This window comes from Puma concolor, chromosome D4 (assembly GCF_028749965.1).
Source record: "Puma concolor isolate L17-30 chromosome D4, mPumCon1.1.hap2, whole genome shotgun sequence".
Taxonomy (NCBI): Eukaryota; Metazoa; Chordata; class Mammalia; order Carnivora; family Felidae; genus Puma; species Puma concolor.
Genome location: NC_141679.1, coordinates 74,832,421 through 74,852,494, shown reverse-complemented (window position 1 = coordinate 74,852,494; position 20,074 = coordinate 74,832,421). Strand labels below are relative to the sequence as shown.

The following is a 20,074-nucleotide window of genomic DNA, read 5'->3' as shown; positions in this document are numbered from 1 at the left end:
AGAGACAGAGCCTGAGTGAGGGAGGGACAGAAAGAGAGAGGGAGACACAGAATGTGAAGCAGGCTCCAGGCCCTGAGCTGTCAGCACAGAGCCCGATGCGGGGCCCAAACCCACGAGCTGTGAGATCATGACGTGGGCCGAAGTCAGATGTTTCGCCGACTGAGCCACTCAGGAGCCCCTATAGGGTAATTTCTGAGTGGAAAAGGTCTGAGTAACATGCCTGTCATTACAAATGGCCACACAGTCTTCTGTCACATGATATACAACAGGTTGCTTAACTATATACCACATGCTGAGTTTCTGGGCTGTTTCCAATATTACTGTTCTGCTATGAACTCACCTGCCTAAACTGATATTCTAATATTGTTTCTCTGTGCCTTTGTTGTTGTGGGTTTATTTCCCTGAAATATCATGTTACAGGTGGAATCACAAATCTGAGGATACGAACGGGTCAGTGACACTTGTTCAAGGTTGCTGGACATCTTCCATCCTTCTCAATTAAAGGCATCAGGCCTTGGAGGCCAAGGCCACAATTTTCATACTGAGAGAAGAGGATACCCCAATATCTATGTGTTCAGCCCTGCAGGGCTAATTAGGAAACTCTAGGACATCTACTGGAAGGAGCGTATTACAATCACTAGGGCAGGTGGATGTGAAGACTGCTAACAACAAGGGAAAAACGCATAATGAAAAGGGAAGATCTCATCACAGTTTTGTACACATTATTCATCTATGCATTTGAGACTTGCAAGTCAGGTAACAAACAAATCTATGCATCAAAAACAGACGGGGAGGGGACTTTCACTTCCACCCATTAAGGACGACCTGCTGTGGTGGTGGTTCATCAGCTACAAGCAACTGTGAATGCTCATACCACTGCTTTCAGACAGGTAAGCCGGAAAAAGAAGAACAACTGTGGTAAAGCAACAGGATGGCCCGGCTTGCCTGAACACCGTTCCCAAGCTGCAGCACAGGGACAGGGAACTGGCACAGAGCCCAGTGGTCTTGTAGATTTGAAGAGGCAAAAATCAATGTTTAGAAGGCCCAAGGGAGCTAGAATTTACAGGGAAAAGTACCAGAGAGGAGGGAGTTACACATAGAAAGCTCCGGAGACCTTCAGTAGGGTTCCCTGGAGTCTGCTCAATACTCACCTGCCCCAGCATAGGGTCAAATTCCGTAAGACTGGGGAAAGAATCACTAGAAAGCAGGGAGTGGGGGGGGGGGGGGGGGGAGAAGGAAACAAATTGCATTCTCTTAACCAGAAAGGAGACCTCAATGCATAAGGAATAATGAGGGTCCCCTCATTATGGGGCAACATTAGCCATAGATTAAGGGCAGCACTAGACCTACCCTAATACGAGTCAGCCTCCAAAGTACCAAGGTGGTCCTAAGTAACTAAACTGTAAACCAGAACAAAGTTCAGTGCTTCTTCAAAATCTAATGCCTAACAATATAAAAATTCACAGTGTCAATTATCCAATGAAAAAGCATCAAGCATTTGAAACAGCAGGAAAATATGACCTATCGCCAGGAGAAAAACCCATCAGAAGCAGAGCCACAAAGGACAGAGATGATGGAATCATCCAGTAAGGAGCTTACGGCAGCAGTCACAAATACCAGAACTGTGCTCAAAGTCATGAAGGAGAACATGAATACCATCAGGAGAGCAATGGAAGATGTGAAACACCCCAAACAAAAACTAACCAACCCAAGTGGAACTTGGAGATATACAAATAAACTGTATAGTTAAAAAACACACAGTATAGGATCGGGGGTGCCTGCATGGCTCAGTCGGTTAAGCGTCCACTTTGGCTCAGGTCACGATCTCGTGGTTCATGAGTTCGAGCCCCACGTTGGGCTCTGTGTTAACAGCTCAGAGCCTGGAGCCTGCTTTGGATTCTGTCTTTCTCTCTGCCCCTCCCCGGCTCACGTTCTGTCTCTCTCTCTCTCTCTCTCTCAAGAATAAATAAGCATTAAAAAAAAAACCAAACATACAGTAAGAAATAAAAGATCAGATGCCACAGAAGAAAAAATCAGTGAGGAAAGAACAAGAGAACTACCCAACATGAAAAACAAAAAGGGTAAAAGGCTTAAAATAAATGAACGGATCATGGACACTATCAGTTTAGTATATATATGTAATCGGGGTTCCTTTTCCTGGGAAAAGGAAAATAGATAGAAAATAGATAAATACAAAAGAGAAAAATAATGAAACTAAAAGCTGATTCTTTGTAAAAATAAAGAAAATGGATAAAATTCTAAGCCAAAAAGTTTAAAAAAAAAAAGGGCACAAATTATTAGTATCAGGAATGAAAGAAGGAGATAGTAATACATACACAGATATCAGAAGCATTAAAATGATTATGAACAAATTTATGCTAATAAATTCGACCACCCAAGTGACACAAACACCCTAAAAGATACAAAATACTCAAGTTCACTCAAGAAGACACAGATAACCTGAAATAGTCCTATATCTATTACAGACATTGAGTTCATAGTTAAATAACCAGTCACAAAGAAAAATCCCATATGGGTTCACTGGAGAATCTGACTAAAGATTTAAGGCAAAAGCAATACAAATTCTACACCAATTATTCCAGAAAAAAGATAAGAACATCTTCTCAATTCATTCTATGAGGCTGGCATTACCCTGATCCTAAGCTAGAAAAAAACACTGCAGGTAAAGAACTATATATAACCCAATATCCCTCATAAACATACACATAAACATCCTTAACCAAATATTAGCAAACTAAATACAGCAATATAAAAAATAATATATCATGACTAACTGGAATTTACCCCAGAAACGTAAGCTGAGGTTAAAAAAAGAAATCCAATCAGTGCAATTTTCCACTAAGAGAAAGTAAGAAAAGGGGCGCCTAGGTGGCTCAGTCGGTTAAGCATACGACTTAAGCTCAGGTCATGATGTGTCTGTGGGTTTGAGTCTCGCATCAGGCTCTGTGCTGACAGCTTAGAGCCTGGAGCCTGCTTGGGGTTCTGTGTTGTCTCCCTCTCTCTCTGCCCCTCCCCTGATTGCACTCTCTCTCTCTCTCTCTCTCTCTATCTCTCAAAAATAAATACACATTAAAAAAAATTTTTTTTTAATTTATTTTTGAGACAGAGACAGAGTGTGAGCAGGGGAGGGGCAGAGAGAGAGGGAGACACAGAATCCCAAGCAGGCCCCAGGGTCTGAGCTGTCAGCACAGAGCCTGACATGGGGCTCGAACTCACAAACCATGAGATCATGACCTGAGCTGAAGTCGGATGCTCAACCGACTGAGCCACCCAGGTGCCCCCAAATTTTTTTTTTAAAAGAGAAAGTAAGAAGAAAAACAACCTCCATAACCTCCATGGATATACACGCACAGTAAAATGTGACAAAATTTAATACTCCCTCAGGACACAAACTCTTAGGAAACCAGGAAGAGAAGGAAACTTCCTGAACCTTGATAAAGGAAATCTTAAAATTAAAAAAAAAAAGAAGTTTGCTGACTTGATAGAAACAAAAAAGATTTTAAGGAAATACTACGAACAATAGTATTCCAACAAATCAAATAACCTGGATGCAACAGACAAATTCTTTTTTTTTTTTTTTTTCACGTTTATTTATTTTTGGGACAGAGAGAGACAGAGCATGAACGGGGGAGGGGCAGAGAGAGAGGGAGACACAGAATCGGAAACAGGCTCCAGGCTCTGAGCCATCAGCCCACAGCCTGACGCGGGGCTCGAACTCACGGACCGCGAGATCGTGACCTGGCTGAAGTCGGACGCTTAACCGACTGCGCCACCCAGGCGCCCCGCAACAGACAAATTCTTAGAAAGACTTAAACTACCAAAAACCAACTGAAGAAATAGAAAACCTGAACAGACCTAAAGAAGAAGTTTGATTTATAATCAAAATACTTGCCACAAAAAGAAAGGAAAGCAAAGTCCAGAGTCAGAAGGTTTCACTGGTGAATTCTAATCGTATGTTAAAGGAATTGGTCACAAATTCTTCCCAAAAATAGAAGAGGAGGGGACGTTTCTCAATTCATCCCATGAGGTAAGTATTATTCTGATACCCAAATCAGACAAAACAATTACAAGAAACCAGAGGCCACTATCCCTTATGACTACAGACACAAACATCTTCAATAAAATAGAGCAGACCAAATCCAGCAATATATGTAACAGATTAAACATCATGAACAGGTGGGATTTATTTCAGGAATACAAAGTTGGTTCAGCATACAAAAATGAATGGAATATGCCACATTAATCCTAACAAAAAAAACAAAAAAAACCATCATCATCTCGAAAGATGCAGAAAAGGCATTTGACAAATTCACTACCCTTTCACGATAAACATTCGGCAAACTAGGAATCGAAGGAACTTTTTCAACCTGACAAGGGGCATCTATGAATAACCCACTACTAACATCATACTTAATGGTTAAACACTGAACACTTTCCCTCTAAGATCAGGGACGAGACAGGAATATCCATTGTTATCTCTTTAATTCAACATGTATCAGAGATTCCAGACAGGGCAAGTAGGAAAAAATAATAATATAAGAAAGCATCCAGATTAGGGGCACCTGGGTGGCTCAGTTGGCTGAGCGTCCAACTTTGGCTCAGGTCATGATCTCACAGTGCATGAGTTCAAGCCCCACATAGGGCTCACTGCTGTCAGTGCAGAGCCCCTTCAGATCCTCTGTCCCCCTCTCTCTGCCCCTTTCCTGTTTATGCTTTCTCAAATTAAAAAAAAACAACAACAACCAGCATCCAGATTGGAATGAAAGAAAAAAATACATCTCTATCTGCAGATGACATGATTGTGTGCATAAACAACCCTACGGAATCCGCACACACACAAAACTATTAGAACCAGTAAGTAAGTTTAGCAAGGTTGCAGGAAACAAGATCAACATACATGAAAAAGAAATCAATTTTATTTCTTTATACTAACAAATGAGCACCCCCCTAAAATTAAATTAAGAAACGAATTCCATTTTGTAATGGCATCTAAAAGAATAAAAGTTAGCAATAAATTACAAAGGAAGTGCAAGATTTGTACACGGAAAACTAAAAACACGATTGAAAGAACTCCAAGATTTAAATAAATAGAAAGACATTCCATGTTCATAGATTGGAGGATTTAATACTGCAAAAATGGCAATACTCCCCAAACTAATCTAGATTTAACACAATCCCTATCAAAATCCTTGCTGGCTTTTTTTTTTTTTTACAGAAATTGACAAGCTGGGGCGCCTGGGTGGCGCAGTCGGTTAAGCGTCCGACTTCAACCAGGTCACGATCTCACGGTCCGTGAGTTCGAGCCCCGCGTCGGGCTCTGGGCTGATGGCTCAGAGCCTGGAGCCTGTTTCCGATTCTGTGTCTCCCTCTCTCTCTGCCCCTCGCCTGTTCATGCTCTGTCTCTCTCTGTCCCAAAAATAAATAAACGTTGAAAAAAAAAATTTAAAAAAGAAATTGACAAGCTGAGCCTAAAATTCATGTGGGAATGCAAGAGATGCAGAAGAGCCAAGTCAATCTTGAAAAAGAACAAAGTTGGAGGGCTCACACTTCCTGATTTCCAAACAACTGCAAAGCTACATTATTAATCAAGACAGTGTGGTACTGACACAAGGACATATGGACTGACGGAACAGAATTCGGATTTCAGAAATAAACCCTCACACATACGGTAAACTGATTTTTGATAAAGGGTGCCAGGACAATTTAATGAGGGAAAGAACAGTTAATGGCGGTGGGACAACTGGATATCCACATGCAAAAGAATAAAGCTGGACCCTTCCCCTCATACCACATACAAAAATTAACTCAAAATGAAATATAGTCATAAATGTAAAAGGTAACACTCTGGTTTCTTAGATAAGACACCAATAGCACACACAGTGACAGAAAAAATAAATGGGGGCACCTGAATGCCTCAGTCGGTTAAACGTCTGACTTTGGCTGAGGTTATGATATCACGGTTCGTGAGTTTAAGCCCCGCATCAGGCTCTGTGCTGACAGCTCAGAACCTGCAGCCTGCGTCGGATTCTGTGTCTCCCTCTCTCTCTCCGCCCCTCCCCTGCTCTCTCTCTCTCAAAAATAAACACACATTAAAAAAAAAGTGGACTTCACCAAGATTTAAACTTCTGTGCTTCAAAGGACAATATCAAGAAAGTAAAAAGACAACCCACAAAATGGGAGAAAATATTTGCAAATCATGTATCTACAGAGGTCTTGGGTCTAGAATAATGCGTAAACAACACTGACAATTCAATACTAAAAAGACAAAAAATTTAAAAACGGGCAAAGGATCTGAATAGGCATTTCTCTACGGAAGATATCCAAATGGCCCATAAGCACGACAGAACGTTCCAGGTCATTAGTCAGCAGGAATATACAAATCAAAATCACAGTGAAATACCGCTTCCCACACACTCGGATGGCTAAAACAAGAAGTCAGGTAACTGCAAGTACCTTGAGCGAATGTGGAGAAATCAGACCCCACGGTCTGGCAATTCCCAAACACGAGTGATCATGTGACCCAGAATTTCCACTCCCAGCGTGGAAGTGGCAATACTCTATTTTTATCCCAACAGAGATAAAAAACACATGTCCACACAGAAACGTGTATTTGAACGTTCACAGCAGGTTTGTTCACAATAGCCCCAAACTGGAGACAACTTCGATGCCCATCAATTGGTGACTGGATAAACAAACTCTGGCATATCTAAACAATGGTGTACTACTCAGAAATAAAAAGGAGTTACTGATAACACAGAACATGGATTGAACTCAAAAGTACGCTGACAGAAGCCAGACACAACAAACGAAATGCCATATAATTCCATTTATATAAAATTCCAGTAAAAGCAAAACTCTGGCAAGAGAAGCAGACAGTAGTTGCCAGGGCTGGGGTCGGGGAGGAAACTGCCTACAAGGAGGCAGGAGGGAACTTGTGGGGTGGATGGTGAACGTGATACATCTTGATAGATTCAATGGCTACCAGTTGTCAAAATGATCAAACCGCACTCTTAAAACTGGTGAATTCCATTCATGCACATTGTATCTTCATAAACCCAGTTTTTAAACAACGGAAAAGAAACCCACTGAAAGAGTAACAACAGCGGTTAAGCTCTGAGTAGTGAGATGATGGCTGATCCTTCACTTGCCAATTTCCCTGCCAGGTTCCCAATTTCTTTTAACGAGTAGATATTGCATTTAAAAGGGGGAAACACAAGTTTGAAAATGGAAACCAGCAGCCGTCCTTGTGGACTCTCTCCACCAGGGGACAGGGGTTTGAAGGCCCCGGGTGTGAACCCGGCTCTGCCACGGCTGTGGGGTGTGAGCTTCAGCTAGTCACTTCAACCCTCTGGGCCTCAGTTTCCCCTCCTCTTCCAAAATGCTGAGGTTGGGGCAAAGTCCCAGGGTGACTTCCTCATTCTCTGCCTTTTTGCAGGACCTGGAATCGAGATTACTCAACCTAGCAGTGGATAACAACGTCTGGTACTAGTTGACTAAAAAACCTTTTTCTCCATATCCCACCAATACTGCTCCTGACATGGGGGAGGTACTTGGCAAATGCCCCCCCAAAAGCCTTGATTTATAGCTTGAGCTGAAAATAAGGTGGACTCGGTGTGGCTATCCCCTAAGTACCACAGACGCACATGCACACGTGTACCCGCATCTGCTCGCGGCCGGGTGCCAAGCTGGAATCAAGGCCATATCCCGGGGAGGGACCACTGCAGGAAGGAGAAAGCAGTTGTTCCCGGCAGAGGACGGGAAAAGAGACACCTGTGGTTGTTCGGTAGCCGCGAACGTACCACAACCCTCAATATTTGACATATGTCACACCTCCAGAACCCTCATGCAGCCTGTGAAGGCACTGATTAGCCCACTTCACAGATGAGATGCTTGAGGCCCAGGGAGGTGAAACACCTCCAAGGGTTCCAGAAATCAAGGGTAGCCATTCCCAAATCCTAACCCCCCAACGGCCAACCTGCGTGCTGCCGGGGGGACATCCCCATGCCTCTTCTGGCTTAGGTCCTCCTGAACTACTTTAAAAAGAGGCTGGCAAAGGTGACCTCTGAGAGGACTTCCATCTCTGGGAACCTTCCACGTACCCGGCTGAAGAGGGTGGTTGTCATGAGTACAGGCTCTGGAGCTCACCATGAGGGTCACGATCCCTGTCTAACACTGTGGCTGCACAGCTCTGAGTAACTCACTCAGCTCTTCTGTGCCTCGATTTCCAGATCTCTTGAGTGGAGCTAATAGGGACACTTAACTCAGAAGGCCGTTCTGAGGAGTAAATGAGCCAACATGCGTGAAAGTCTTAGAATAAGGTCTGGCACCCAAGGAAGAGCTCAAATGATGTTACATTTTACAAGCTGTTCAACTCTGGGCTGGTGATTATGTTCTGTGAACCTCAACTTCTTCATCTATATAGTGGGGATGATAACGTCCTCTTGTTCAGGAGATGGGATGAAGTCACCTTTTTGGACACATAGTAATTGCTCACTAAATGTTAGCGATCTCCGGTATTACCACTGCCAAAACATGCTCTTGAACTGTCACCAGGGGCAAGAAAAATTTTCCTACAGCACAGAAAAGAAGTTTATTAGGGGGAATTACCCTGTGCCATTCAGCAGGCTCTTAATGAGATTGGTGTTATTCGAGGCTGATCCCCCTTATCAGCGACACCGTGAACTGCACAGATCATGACGCTTAATTTTTCTCTATGGAGTCAATCCTTTAATCCCGACTCAGCCTGGCTGGGATTCAGGCTGGCTTTGCACCGGATTGCCAGCGAGGTATTCTCTGCCAGCACTGGACCAGAACAAAGCAGCCCAAAGCTCTCCCTAGAAAACAAGTCAGGATACTTGGGAGACACAGGGCCACCGGGCACAGCCTTGATTTGCATTTTAATGGCCTCCACCCAACTGCCTGAGGAATGGGGAAGGGCGGCCTCCCAGACTCTTCCCTAATTAGCCTCAGCTTCCCAAAGTTGGTGGGGGGGGGGGGGGGCAGGGGCAGGTGGAGGGTCTGGGTTTCAGAAGAGGAATACACGGACCCTTGGACTGTGGGAGTCTCAGGTCCAAAAGGTATATACTGTTACTGATTCGCACAGGGTCAGGTCTGAAGGCCTTCAGCTGGCACTCAAGACCTTCCACGGCCAAGGACGGTCGATGGCAAAGGCAAACAGGAGACGTGAGGCACCCGAAGACTTCCAGGACGGCAGCCGGAGATCACAGGTTTGCATGCCCTTGTTTTTGAGATGGAGAAGGCTCAGAGAGGGGGACGAGGTTCCTGCCTGGGTCACGTGGCAAAAGGAGGCACACCAGAGCTTGTAGCTCACAGGTCCTAGCTGCCAATCCAGCTCTGTCTGCTTTTAGAAGAGTTCACCAGAAATAAATAGTAACTCCCCCCACCAGAGAGCATGTGAATGAGCACCTGGGGGACAGCACACACCCAACGAAGAAGCGAAGAAATGAATGAATGCCAAAAAACGAGAGGTCTCACCAAGAGAACAGTCCCTAGCTGACATGAGAGTCCAGTCCTGTGTTCCTCTGCACAAGCCAGGCCAGACCTGAGAGAGTCTACGAAAGATCTGCAAACCCAAGAGAGGTGCAAGCAACAGTAATAACTGTCGGAACAACAGCAAACCACCGTCACTGAAGCGGCACATGTCAGGCACTTTTCTCTCAGCGGTTCCAATGCCTCCCGAGGACTACCTGGGGCAGGGGCGGCAAGGACAGCTGGCTGCCTCCCTCAGGTTCATGTTTCCCTTTGCAGAGTGCCAGGCTGTCCCTGGACAGTGGCTCTGGGCGTGCTCCCGCCTCTGGAATTTGAGCACATATGACATGTGTCACTTGTGATCCAAAGTGGTAAAGGAGGAAGTGTTTCTTTCCCCGCCGCCCAGTCCGAGAGACAGGCTCTGAGGAGCCAGGGGAGGACAGAGCCATGCGAAGGAAGGAACTCTGCTTCGGTCCCAGAATCACTGTGTTCAAGGCCACCCCACCAGGCCACTTACATTAGGCTGTGATGTGACCCGAGAAGCAAGTGATTATGTTAAACCACTGAGCATCTCCTTAAGACAGGAAGTAGAACAGAAGTGAAGGCGCTACAGTGAAAAAACCCTACAACGGGAGGCTTGGCTTTGAAGGCAGGATGGTTTAGAGAAGGGAGCCAATCCCACGAACTTGGAAGGTGGCAGAAGAGCTGAAAAAACGTCACCTAGACAGCAAGTCACCAGCCTGCAGCCCCGCACCAGTGGTTCTCCATGTACTCCCTGGACACGCGGCCTGAGGACCTGTCACAGGTGCTGAAACCAGGCCCCGCCTGGGACCTGCAGACCCCGAAATCAGGGTGGGGCCTGTCAATGTGCACCCTCCCCGCCCCTCCAGGGGACCGGGGTGTGCTCCATCAGGACGGCGGCCGTCAAGTGTGGGACAGTGTGACGGCGAATGCACCTCTCCTGCCTCTGCTCGCCTGAGATCTCAAACCACACCTAGACGTCTCTCATGGGCAGCTCCTATCTGGCGTTAAGGCTCAGCTCAAGAGCTACAGCCTCCAGAAAGCCTTCTTCAGCTCGTGCCCCTCTCTGTGCACTCACCTCCCAGGTACACACCTCCCCTGTGAGGCCCCGGGGCCCCCTGAGGGCAGGTCCCATATTCTGTGGCCACTTCCACTTCCGGGAAAGGGGGCCTTCGGGCAGGCCATGAGGGAGGGGACTAACGGGGACAGCACCCGGGGGGAGGTGGCTGCCGGTTCCCTTACCTGCGTGGGACTGCATGTGCTCCAGCAGGTTGTTGTAGAACTGGAACTGGATCCCACAGGCGCCACAGGTGTAGGGCTCTGGGGCGGGAGGGGGAGAAACGAGGCCGTGTTAGGGGCAGAACCACCTAGGATGCCCTGGAAATGCGAACCCAGACACACACTGGGGCTCTGGGCCCCGCCTGCCTGCCCCCGTCACTGACTAGCGAGGGACGGGCTCGGGGGCAGAAGCAATGCCGAGGGGGACCTGCGGATAAACAGACCATCTAATCCAACCAGGCAGACATTTATTGAGTGCTTACTGTGTGTCAGGCACTGTTCTGGGCACTGGGGACGGGGAGGGGGCGACACTAACGGACCGAGTGCTCTCCGGGGGCAGAGACCATGTCTCGCGTGCTCCACAGCCCACCCTCTGCACAGACGTCGCCGTGAGCCAACAAACGAGTATATGAATGAATGAAAACAAGGCAAAGAACACAGAGGGCAGTAAAGGGGGCGGAAAATAAGCGAGAGCGAAAGGCGGAAAGTGGAGAAAGCCACAGAAGAGGCAAGAGCAAACAGGACAGGGTGAGGACCGGGAAGACAGAGCAGGCGGGCGGGAGGGACAACAGCACACGCGGGAATGGGACCACATAGGCCGGGGGGGACCTGAGCTTCCACCTCTGTCCCCAGCACTCAAGTCAGCGCCTGACACAGGGAAAAGAGGGAGGAAGAGGAAAGAAGGGGGAAGAAGAAGAGTGACGAAGAGACGCACGGGGAGGCTGAGATGGGCTCGGAAGAGGTGTCCTGAGGCTGCCCCCTGGGTTCCTGCCAGGGCCGGGGTGGCAGAGGCAGGCTGCTCAGGGCTCCGCCCGCCCCCCGTCCAAACTCCCCCTCCCCGCTGGGGCTGGGCCCTCCTCCTGCCTCTGCTGGCTGTCAGGTCTGCCCGAGGGCGGCCTAAGGGGCAAGTGCTCTAGGGAGGTCCGGAGTGTGCAGCTGGGTGCGGCTGGCTGAGATCATTCCCTGCCCTGCCTTGCCCTCTCCAGCCCCCCATGGGACCATCACTTACTCTGTAGGAGAGGGAAAGGATTGGAAATCAGGGGACTTGCAGTTTCTGCAAAAGAGAAACAGTTTAGCTAAGTCTCTTCCCGTCCCAGTGCTCTCAGATAACTGTCATCACTTCTGTTCTTAATAAGCAGTGAGCCACTGGGGCTCTCAGAGGAGGAGGAATATCTGAGAGCCAGGCTCACATTCGGGGCTGGTGCTGGGGCACCAGGCAGGGCAAGGTCAGCCAGGGCCATGCCTCGAGGACGCCCTCAACTCCCAGAAAGTGAGCCCACAGCGCGCGAATGAGAAAATGTCCGTATGTGGCTGCTGCAGGACAGGGAGCTGGGAGCTGCTTCTAGATCCTGGCACTGGACACCCGAGCAGCCGCAGGGAGGGCTGTGCTGTGCCTTGAAGGGTTCTGCTTGCTGGAACTTTCCCCTGCTTCCTGGTATTGTCAGGTGAGCCTCAAACGCAGAGGGCAGCAGGGGAGGGCCAGCAGGACTAGGCCTGGGATCCCAGCACCACCCCTCGCACACTGGGAACCTGGGCCAATGATCAACCTCTCCTGAGCCTCAGTTTCCTCATCCAGAAAATGGGGATCACAATTACACTGACCCTCCTCCCTCAACACCCAGGGCTGTGGTAAGGATGGAAACAGATAAGACACATACAGCTCTGAACACACGCCAGGCACGTAGTAAGCGCTCAATAAATGCTGGCTGCCGGTGGCAGCGATTCACCCTTCAGTCCCCCGCCCCAGTTCTGAGAGACTGTTCTGGAAGACGGAGAGGCAGGGGGTGCAGCCTGACTGCGGAGGAAAGGCTCCCTGGGAGGTGGTGGCTCCAGTCCTGGCTCTACCTCTTCCTGAGTGGCCTGGGGCAAGTCACTCCGTCACTTCTGGGCTCACCTTTTGGAGACTGGAGGCCATGTCCCAAAAGGGTGAGCAGCTCTCCAGGGTTTAGGGGATCACGATGATCTTCTCAGGCTCCCACAGCACACCCCCCCTCCTTCTCCTCGGGGCACCCCACGTACCACCTGGTTCACTGAAGACCACCGCCACCACCCCACCCTACCACGTGAGCGCGGAATCTCTGTGGGGCACTGACCGTCCACCACCACAGGGACGTGTGCGCGACTGATTCCGCCTTTACAGCGGAGGAGAAATTAAGAGGCTGGCCCGAGTCACCAGCTCGCAGGTGGTGCAGCTGGGGTTCACACGTGGACTACAGGTCAAAGCTGGAGCTCACTGAACTGTGCAGAAGCCTCCGTGTTCTTCTGGGCTCCTGGCTGTTTCATAAAGGCCCGGACTGACAGTCACCTGGGCCTCGGCGGTGACAGACCAACACCTATTCTGGTGAATTCAACTTCAGCTGTGCAAGAAAGCAAGGAGGTACTCTGCCTTAACGTAACCAAAGGATCAGAATTCTTTTCTCATCTTGCCCTGGTTGTCACTGTGCAGGCCGGCTTGCTGTGCCTTTTTTTGGACAGGGGCTGCTCGTGACCACCCACGGCTCTAGCTAGGCTTCCTGTGGGTCCACTGGGGGAGCCTTTGGCTGCTCTGCTTTAAGGTACTTCGGGGAAGCCACCAGGGGGCGCCAAAACACCACCGGGAACCTCAGACAAACCTCCTAGGGCAGGTTGGGGCCTGAGGGGTACCTTTGGAGGGCCTCTGGTCTAAAATGGGGCCAGAACTCAAGAGTCTCTGGCTCTCAGGCTATAGTTCTAACTGCACCCCCGTTGTCGCTCCTGGAAAGACCACGTTCACCCTAAAAACACAGCAGTCTTACTCCTCCGGGGCCATTGGAGCCAAGGCTGTAGGCTCTGGGGTTAGGGGGAGAAGGGAGAGACAAAGAGCCACAGACCCCTGAGATGCTCTTGAGGCCCAGAGGGAGGTCCCTGGAAGAAAAGGTCCTTCCCACTTCTGCCTCACCCTGACCCCCTTCTGATTCCCCGCCCCCAATCTCCTCCCAAGAACACCAGCACGGACCATGAGGAGCCCAGCCCAGAACACCCGCCGCCACCGTGGGCAGGAGGGTTGGGCGCCACAGTGCACGACAGCCGTCACAGGGCACACTCACCGCTGGAGTTTTGGGAACTGCTATTTGTCTCTTCGAAGTGGTTTTGTGCTTTGCCTTCTACTCTCCGACTGAAAGCGCTTTCTGCTGGGTAGGGACAGGAGAGAGCGAGAGAAAGCAGCGGTGACTGGTTAGTGCTACGAGGGCCAAAGGGAAGGGCGTGACAGGGGACGTAGAGGCCAGGGTACCTCGGAACCACCCTGGCACAAGGGCTGGCAGAGCCCAGGGCTTTATGCTGGGAACCTGCACGCTGAGGGGCCCCAGGAGCCCAAACCAGACCCCAGCTCCTCAGGCTCACCTGAGTCGCCTGATCCCTCATCAGGGCCCCAAGAGACGCCCCCCACACTACCCAGAGGGGGCAGAGGGCCAGGCACGGGAGCGTGCGTGCGTGACCCGTCCGAGCGCGCATGGATGAAATCCAGCTGAGCGGGCACATGGCAGGTGGGCCTGGGTCTCCCACCTTTGGCTCCTTAGGAGCCACTCTGGTGACACTGAGTAACTTGGACCTGCCGCCCACCACTCGTTCTGCCAGGTTCTGCTGCCTCAGGCTCCACACACGAGCAGGCAGTGTGACAGACGGTGTCCTGGTGGAGGTCCTGGTGGAGGCCCCAGATGGCCGACCCCAGCTCCCCAAGCCAGGCGGAGGGCATCCTTAGAGACGAGGTGTGTCGGGCAGAGTGGGGGCAGCCCCACACCCCGGGAGCCCAAAGACCAGGTGAGGCCTGGTCAGAGTTCATCCCGGGGAAGGGACTGGCTCCTCCAGTGATTCCCGGGGCACCTCTGTGTACAGGTGGCGCCTTTCTGGTGCTGTCTGGACACCCTGGGGTGAAGACACGGGGTCCAACCAGGAGGACACATACCAGAGTCTAGTCCCCAGCCCCACCCCTGAGACAGAGTATCTGAGCCAGGAGGTAGCTCTGCTTTTCCCAGTTGCTCTTGGCACTAGGGCTGCTGGACGTTCCAGGAGATATTGGCTCCTGAGAGCAAGTCAAGTTGGGATGAGCAGCTGACCCGGTCCTTAAGGGGAAACAACAGAGGCTCTGAGAAAGCTCCACCAGAAAGAGACCCATTTAGCTTTGTTTGACCCAACCTTCCCAAATACATTTAGCCACCGAAGCCCATTAAAAAAAAATAGCAGGTTTCCTAGAATCCCTCAAAAATGGCGATCCCCGGAACCCACTTTGGGAAATGCCAGTCACCCAGACCACCCTATGTCAGAAGGGCAAGTGCCCAGACCCTGGGGTCCAGGGTTCCCGAAGATGATGGGGTAATGGGGAAAGAAGCCACAGGTGGCTCCTACAGGCCCTGTCTCCTGAGCCCAACGACGCTTCCTGAGATGGCCTCCTTTCTGCGGAGGCTATCGGTAACATCACAAGGGAGACCCACTCTTCAGAAGGTATCTGTAAAATGCCTGGGCTGACAGCTCCCCAGCAGCCCATCTCAAGGTACCATCTGTAAGTCGGCAAAGACCCTTAAGTCTTTGTCTAGCGGAGCGGGGTGGGGGGACTCTCATTTACTGAGCACCTGCTACGCACCAGGCATGGTCCGCACACCTTACGCCTGTGGTCTCCCACAGTCCTCCCGACAGCCCTATGAGGTTCACATTGTCATTCCCACGCTATAGATGAAAAGACAGGGAGGTGAGGCCATCCAGTTCCGGGGCTGGGTGTGCGCCTCACTTCTCCGATGGCAGAATAAGGAGAGTTCGTTCCTGAGGCAGATGCATCGTTCTCTTTAAAAAGATCTGGGGGTAAGGAAGTGATTCCTTTCTTCACCTTCACCCTTATGCATTCAATGGCTACCCATCTGTGGAGGAATTTCACGCAGCCTCACCAAGGTTACACACTCCTACAATTAGTCCCCTTTACCGCTCAGCCCATGCTGCAGATGCAAATTTTGACCAGCGATCCCTGCGTCGGCACCTCTGGCCTGGAAACCAGAGGGTGGCGCTGTGGGTCAAGTCCCACGCACAGGCACGCACATACACACAGAGCACGGCCTTCTACCATGGTTAAGGGCGAGGACAACTTCCAGCTCTGACATGCAGATTCCTGTTCACAACCTGACCTCCTCTGCTCTGTGACCTCCACCGCAACTCTCCCAGGTCACACGAAGGCAGCCAGAAGCACATGCCATAGCTTGCTGGACACTTACCCTGAGGCGCTGAGGTCTGAGAGCCGACATAGACCACGCGGCCCTTGCAGGCAATTTTCTGCAGAAACCACAGGTGTAAAAACTCCCAGCCACAAGGTCAAGAGCAAAAGCAAGATCTACCTGAAAGCCAGGATCCCATTATTGAGTTGAGCCAATACTTATCATCAATGAGCCCACGATGGCCAGTCTGTTTCCAACCAATTTATGACTACTGTTGCAAAAAATACAATGGCTATTGGCTTTTCTCAGCACTGTACCTGGAAAACCATTACCTTCAAGGTTGACTGACTGCTTACTCCTCTTTTGGAAGACCCTAAGCACAATAAGCCTATTTGCAAACGTTTTTAAGAACCAAATCTTTGCCCAAAATTAGCCTCCTGAATCAAAGAGTAAAGGCAAAGGACAACCACTTGGCTATTTCGCTCATCCAAGCTACTGGTTCGTGTAACAAAGTCCTGTTCGGTCGCTTGTGTATTTAACTGATGGCTTTGGTCCTTTTGAGGGCAATGAAAGGCCCATAGGCCCAGAAGGACCACATCATCATTCTATCCTACACCCCACACATCCTGGCAGTCAGTCCAAGGCTCATTCCACCCAGATACGAATCAGGAGTCCTGACAGCCACTACTCCGCATCCAGTGTGTCTTAATCCATTTTCCCGGGAGCAGTGGCTGCTGTGTACCTTTCACTGCCTGTCCACCTTCTGGAGCCAGAGCCCCTCTCTGCATGGACTCAAGAAAACACTGGAGCTGGCATCCACTGGTTTCCTGCCAGGCTATGGCCCAGGGAGGGGCTTCCCAGGTAGTACCAGGCAGGGGGAGGCTAAGAGAACAGAGCTTCTGGTCAACCACTCTGCTTCAAGGAGAGCAGCTCTTCCTAGAAATGAGTTTTTTACATTGGGTTTTTCAGAAAGTTGGGGGATGCAAATTCATGCCAGGAGGGTCCAGGCAGGCAATGTAGATGGATGAACCGGGCTGAATGCAAGACAGACAACAGTGTGATCACAATGAGGAATGACACCTGCCACGCGGCCACTGTGTTGGGGAGGCAGGAGGGAGTGGTAAGGACTGCGGGATACTGGACAGCTCTATTCAAGGGGGCCACTGTGGCTCCGCCCAAAGCCAACTGTTGCCCTCCAGGGGAGTGGGTCCAGACCTTCTGGAGGCAGAGCCCCTTTCTGCATGGACTCAAAAACACTGGAGATGGCATCCACTGACCTTCCAATGTCAGCTAGAAATCAACCGCCTTATGTAAAATCTCCTAATGCTCAAATGTTGGCAATTAAAAAACAATTTAACACCTTGGGCCATGACTTTGGGAAAAATATTCTCCTACTCAAAAAAAAAAAAAAGCTTGCAAACCATCATATACAAACCCTCTGATTTAGGGTAAAAAAACCTAGCCTCAGAGAGGCTAGGTGGCTCACCAGGGTGAGAGCCAGCCAGAGGCACAGCTGGAACCCAGATCTGTCCCAGAGAGCCACGGGACCGCCACTCGCTCTTGCAAGGGAACAGTGACCTCGGGCACAGCTGTGGCAGGTGGAGAGAAGGGCAGGGAGTGGAGGAAGTGTGAAGGTAACATAGGCCATTGGTACCTGCAGTTGCCTTGCTTGCCGGAGATCCCGAATTTGGAGTGCGGAACGTCTGGGTTTGGGTGGCTGGAGGGGTGCGGTGTAAGAGGGTGGCGCATCGGACCACGGAGGCCGGAGCTTTTTTCCCCGACTGGTTCGTCTGGGTCTTCGCTGCCACGAAGCGTGGAGATGGGGAGACCTCCGGATGTGAACACTCAGAGCCCGTGTCTGGATCGTCCGGTGGCTCCCACCCAGGGGCGGTACCTGAGAGGGTCATGCTCTCAGTCCCCGTGGGCCCTCAGAGCTGGCTGAGTGAGTGGCCTCTTGGGCCACAGAACCCCACGTTCAAGGTTCAAAACCTCTTCTTCGTCCACAGGGTAGAGGACGTCACTTCTACTCAAAAGCCTAAGAAAGTCCAAGATTCTAGAACCTTCCCCAGCTTCTCCTAGAGGGAAGCCTGATCACCAGCTAACACTCAGAATTTCCCAGAGGCCACTGACCAGCTCAATGGGAAGTTCACCCATAACCCTTGACTCACCCAAGGCTCTCAGCGTCTATGAACGCAGCCTATGACCTGCGCTTGGGGGAACGTGAATTAGTCAACCGGGCACGAGAGCATTTTCTAGAACGTTGGCTCCTAAGCCAAGGCAGCCTGGCTCAGAAGTAATGACAGAAAGCGAACAGGCAGGGACATGCTGGAGTTGACTGGTGGTGGGGGGTGAAAGCAGAGGGGCTCAATGTCGCCTCAGGATTTTAGGGGAAGAGGCTCTGTGGTGCCTCCTGGGCACTGACGGTATTGTTGCCTTGGGGACACTGCTTAAGTGTACCCTGCCGCTTTAATTCAAGTAAGGGCAGCAGTTCCCTGGTGGTGTTTTGGGAAGTCTGGCTCACCATTTCCCAGAACCCCTGCCTCCCTCACCTGAATTCTCTGCAGGAGCTGGAGTCACTGAGAACCAGGGGCTGACCCCTCGGTGGCCTCCACGACTGCCCTGGCCGTCCTGGGCAGGCAATGGTCTGCCTCCTTCGCACTGCCCGGGGCCATAAACTACCAGGTGGCCAAGCCCTGAACCTGGCCACACCCCCACATTTAAAACGCACAGGAACGGGGGCGGGGGTCTGCTCACTCAACTGCAACTCTTCCTCCGAAGGTGAAAAGGGGACCAGGCAGCACGGGAAGGGATTGCTTTGGTGCTGGCCAGGGGGCTCATAGATCTCACAGGAACTGGTACACACAACATCCCAGCCACAGCAGAGCTGCCCAAGAAGGCCTCTGTCACCGCCCCCCTGCATCTGGGGGTGCAGGAGGGGCTTCATTATACCCCTGCCCACAGGACAGTATCCATCCATCCTGGGCTTCAGCCACTCCACCCACTGCTTTCAGAGCCAAAAAATAAAAAGGCACTTCCTGGGCCTCCACCGTCGGCCATTCCTGGCACAGATGAGGAAGCCCAGGCCCAGAGAAGCAGGAAGCAGGACTTTACCCAAGGTCACAAGGGAAGCCAGTCTTCGGTGCTTCATTCACCACCGAGACACTGAGACGAGCTCAGAGGATGGAGGCTGCCCCCTTGGAGGGTCACCTCCTCCTTCATTCAGTGGTGGCCACATGCCAGGAGCTGGGGGACCCTCCAGTCACAGCCCCCTAAAGCAGGCCCTCACTCGCCCGTCCTAGGAGGAGTCCCCAAGGCTGCAGCCCGCAGAGGACACAGGTCTGTCTACTCTCTGCACTCCCATTCTCCAGAGTCTGGCTTCCTTAATCCCAAACTACAGAGGTCTGGGTGGGGAACGACACTTCTTTAAGTTTCCTCCTTCTCTCTCTCCCTTTTGGGGTCAAGGACCTTGGAGGTCCCGGAGTCCAATCAAAAGAGCGGCTCATCTCATGATTCCCAAACAACCTACACATCAGACTCCACGGCATGTGTCCAGAGTCGTATCTCTGAGTTCCCTACTATCTCCCTGAAGCAGTTTGGGGACTAAGTATGGAGCAAAGTGAAGCCCCCTCTGGATCCCAGGTCCCTCACCTTTGGCCTCTGAGGTCTTGGGACTCTTTACTTGCCCTCTCTTGACCTTTGTACCCCACCTGTTCCCCTTATGTCCACCAATAAAAGTGAGACACCCACCTCTGTGCGACCAGCCTCACAGGGATTTTGTGAGGATCCAAGAACACACAAAATCACAGAAGTACCTTGAATGGTAAATGGCTCTTCAAATGTGAATAGCTGTTACTCGCATTTTTTAGGAATAAGGAAACCGAGACCCAGAATGTTTAATAAGTTTACAGTGGCATAGGAAGTCCATGCCAGGATGGGACAGGAGCTCATGTTTGCCAGCTACTCAAGGAGGCCTCTGCACAAGGCCGTGTGGTCCCCTTTGGCCTCAACCCACACATGCTGGGAACCTGGACACAAGGAACAGAGAATTTCTGGGCAATACACTGAACACGTTGCTTTCTTTCTTAGGCCCCAGACTGTACCCTGAAGGA

General features: G+C 50.7%; 1 protein-coding gene across 20 annotated transcripts in view; it reads right to left on the bottom strand.

The window, feature by feature from the left end:
* Positions 1–20,074, bottom strand: part of ZNF618 (zinc finger protein 618) — a 186,020-nt gene that overhangs the window by 9,244 nt on the left and 156,702 nt on the right. For 5 of the 20 annotated variants that reach the window (XM_086683777.1, XM_086683782.1, XM_086683779.1 and 2 more), the window contains 4 exons: positions 17,620–17,859; positions 13,875–13,958; positions 11,819–11,863; positions 10,774–10,851 (listed from right to left, as the gene is read on the bottom strand). The exons of 2 other annotated variants lie outside the window; for them this stretch is intronic. In XM_086683777.1, the coding sequence (XP_086539903.1) occupies positions 10,774–10,851; positions 11,819–11,863; positions 13,875–13,958; positions 17,620–17,859 (447 nt within the window). The remainder of the gene's footprint in view (positions 1–10,773; positions 10,852–11,818; positions 11,864–13,874; positions 13,959–17,619; positions 17,860–20,074) is intronic. 13 more of the 20 variants (XM_086683780.1, XM_086683785.1, XM_086683786.1 and 10 more) reach the window with 7 other exon arrangements.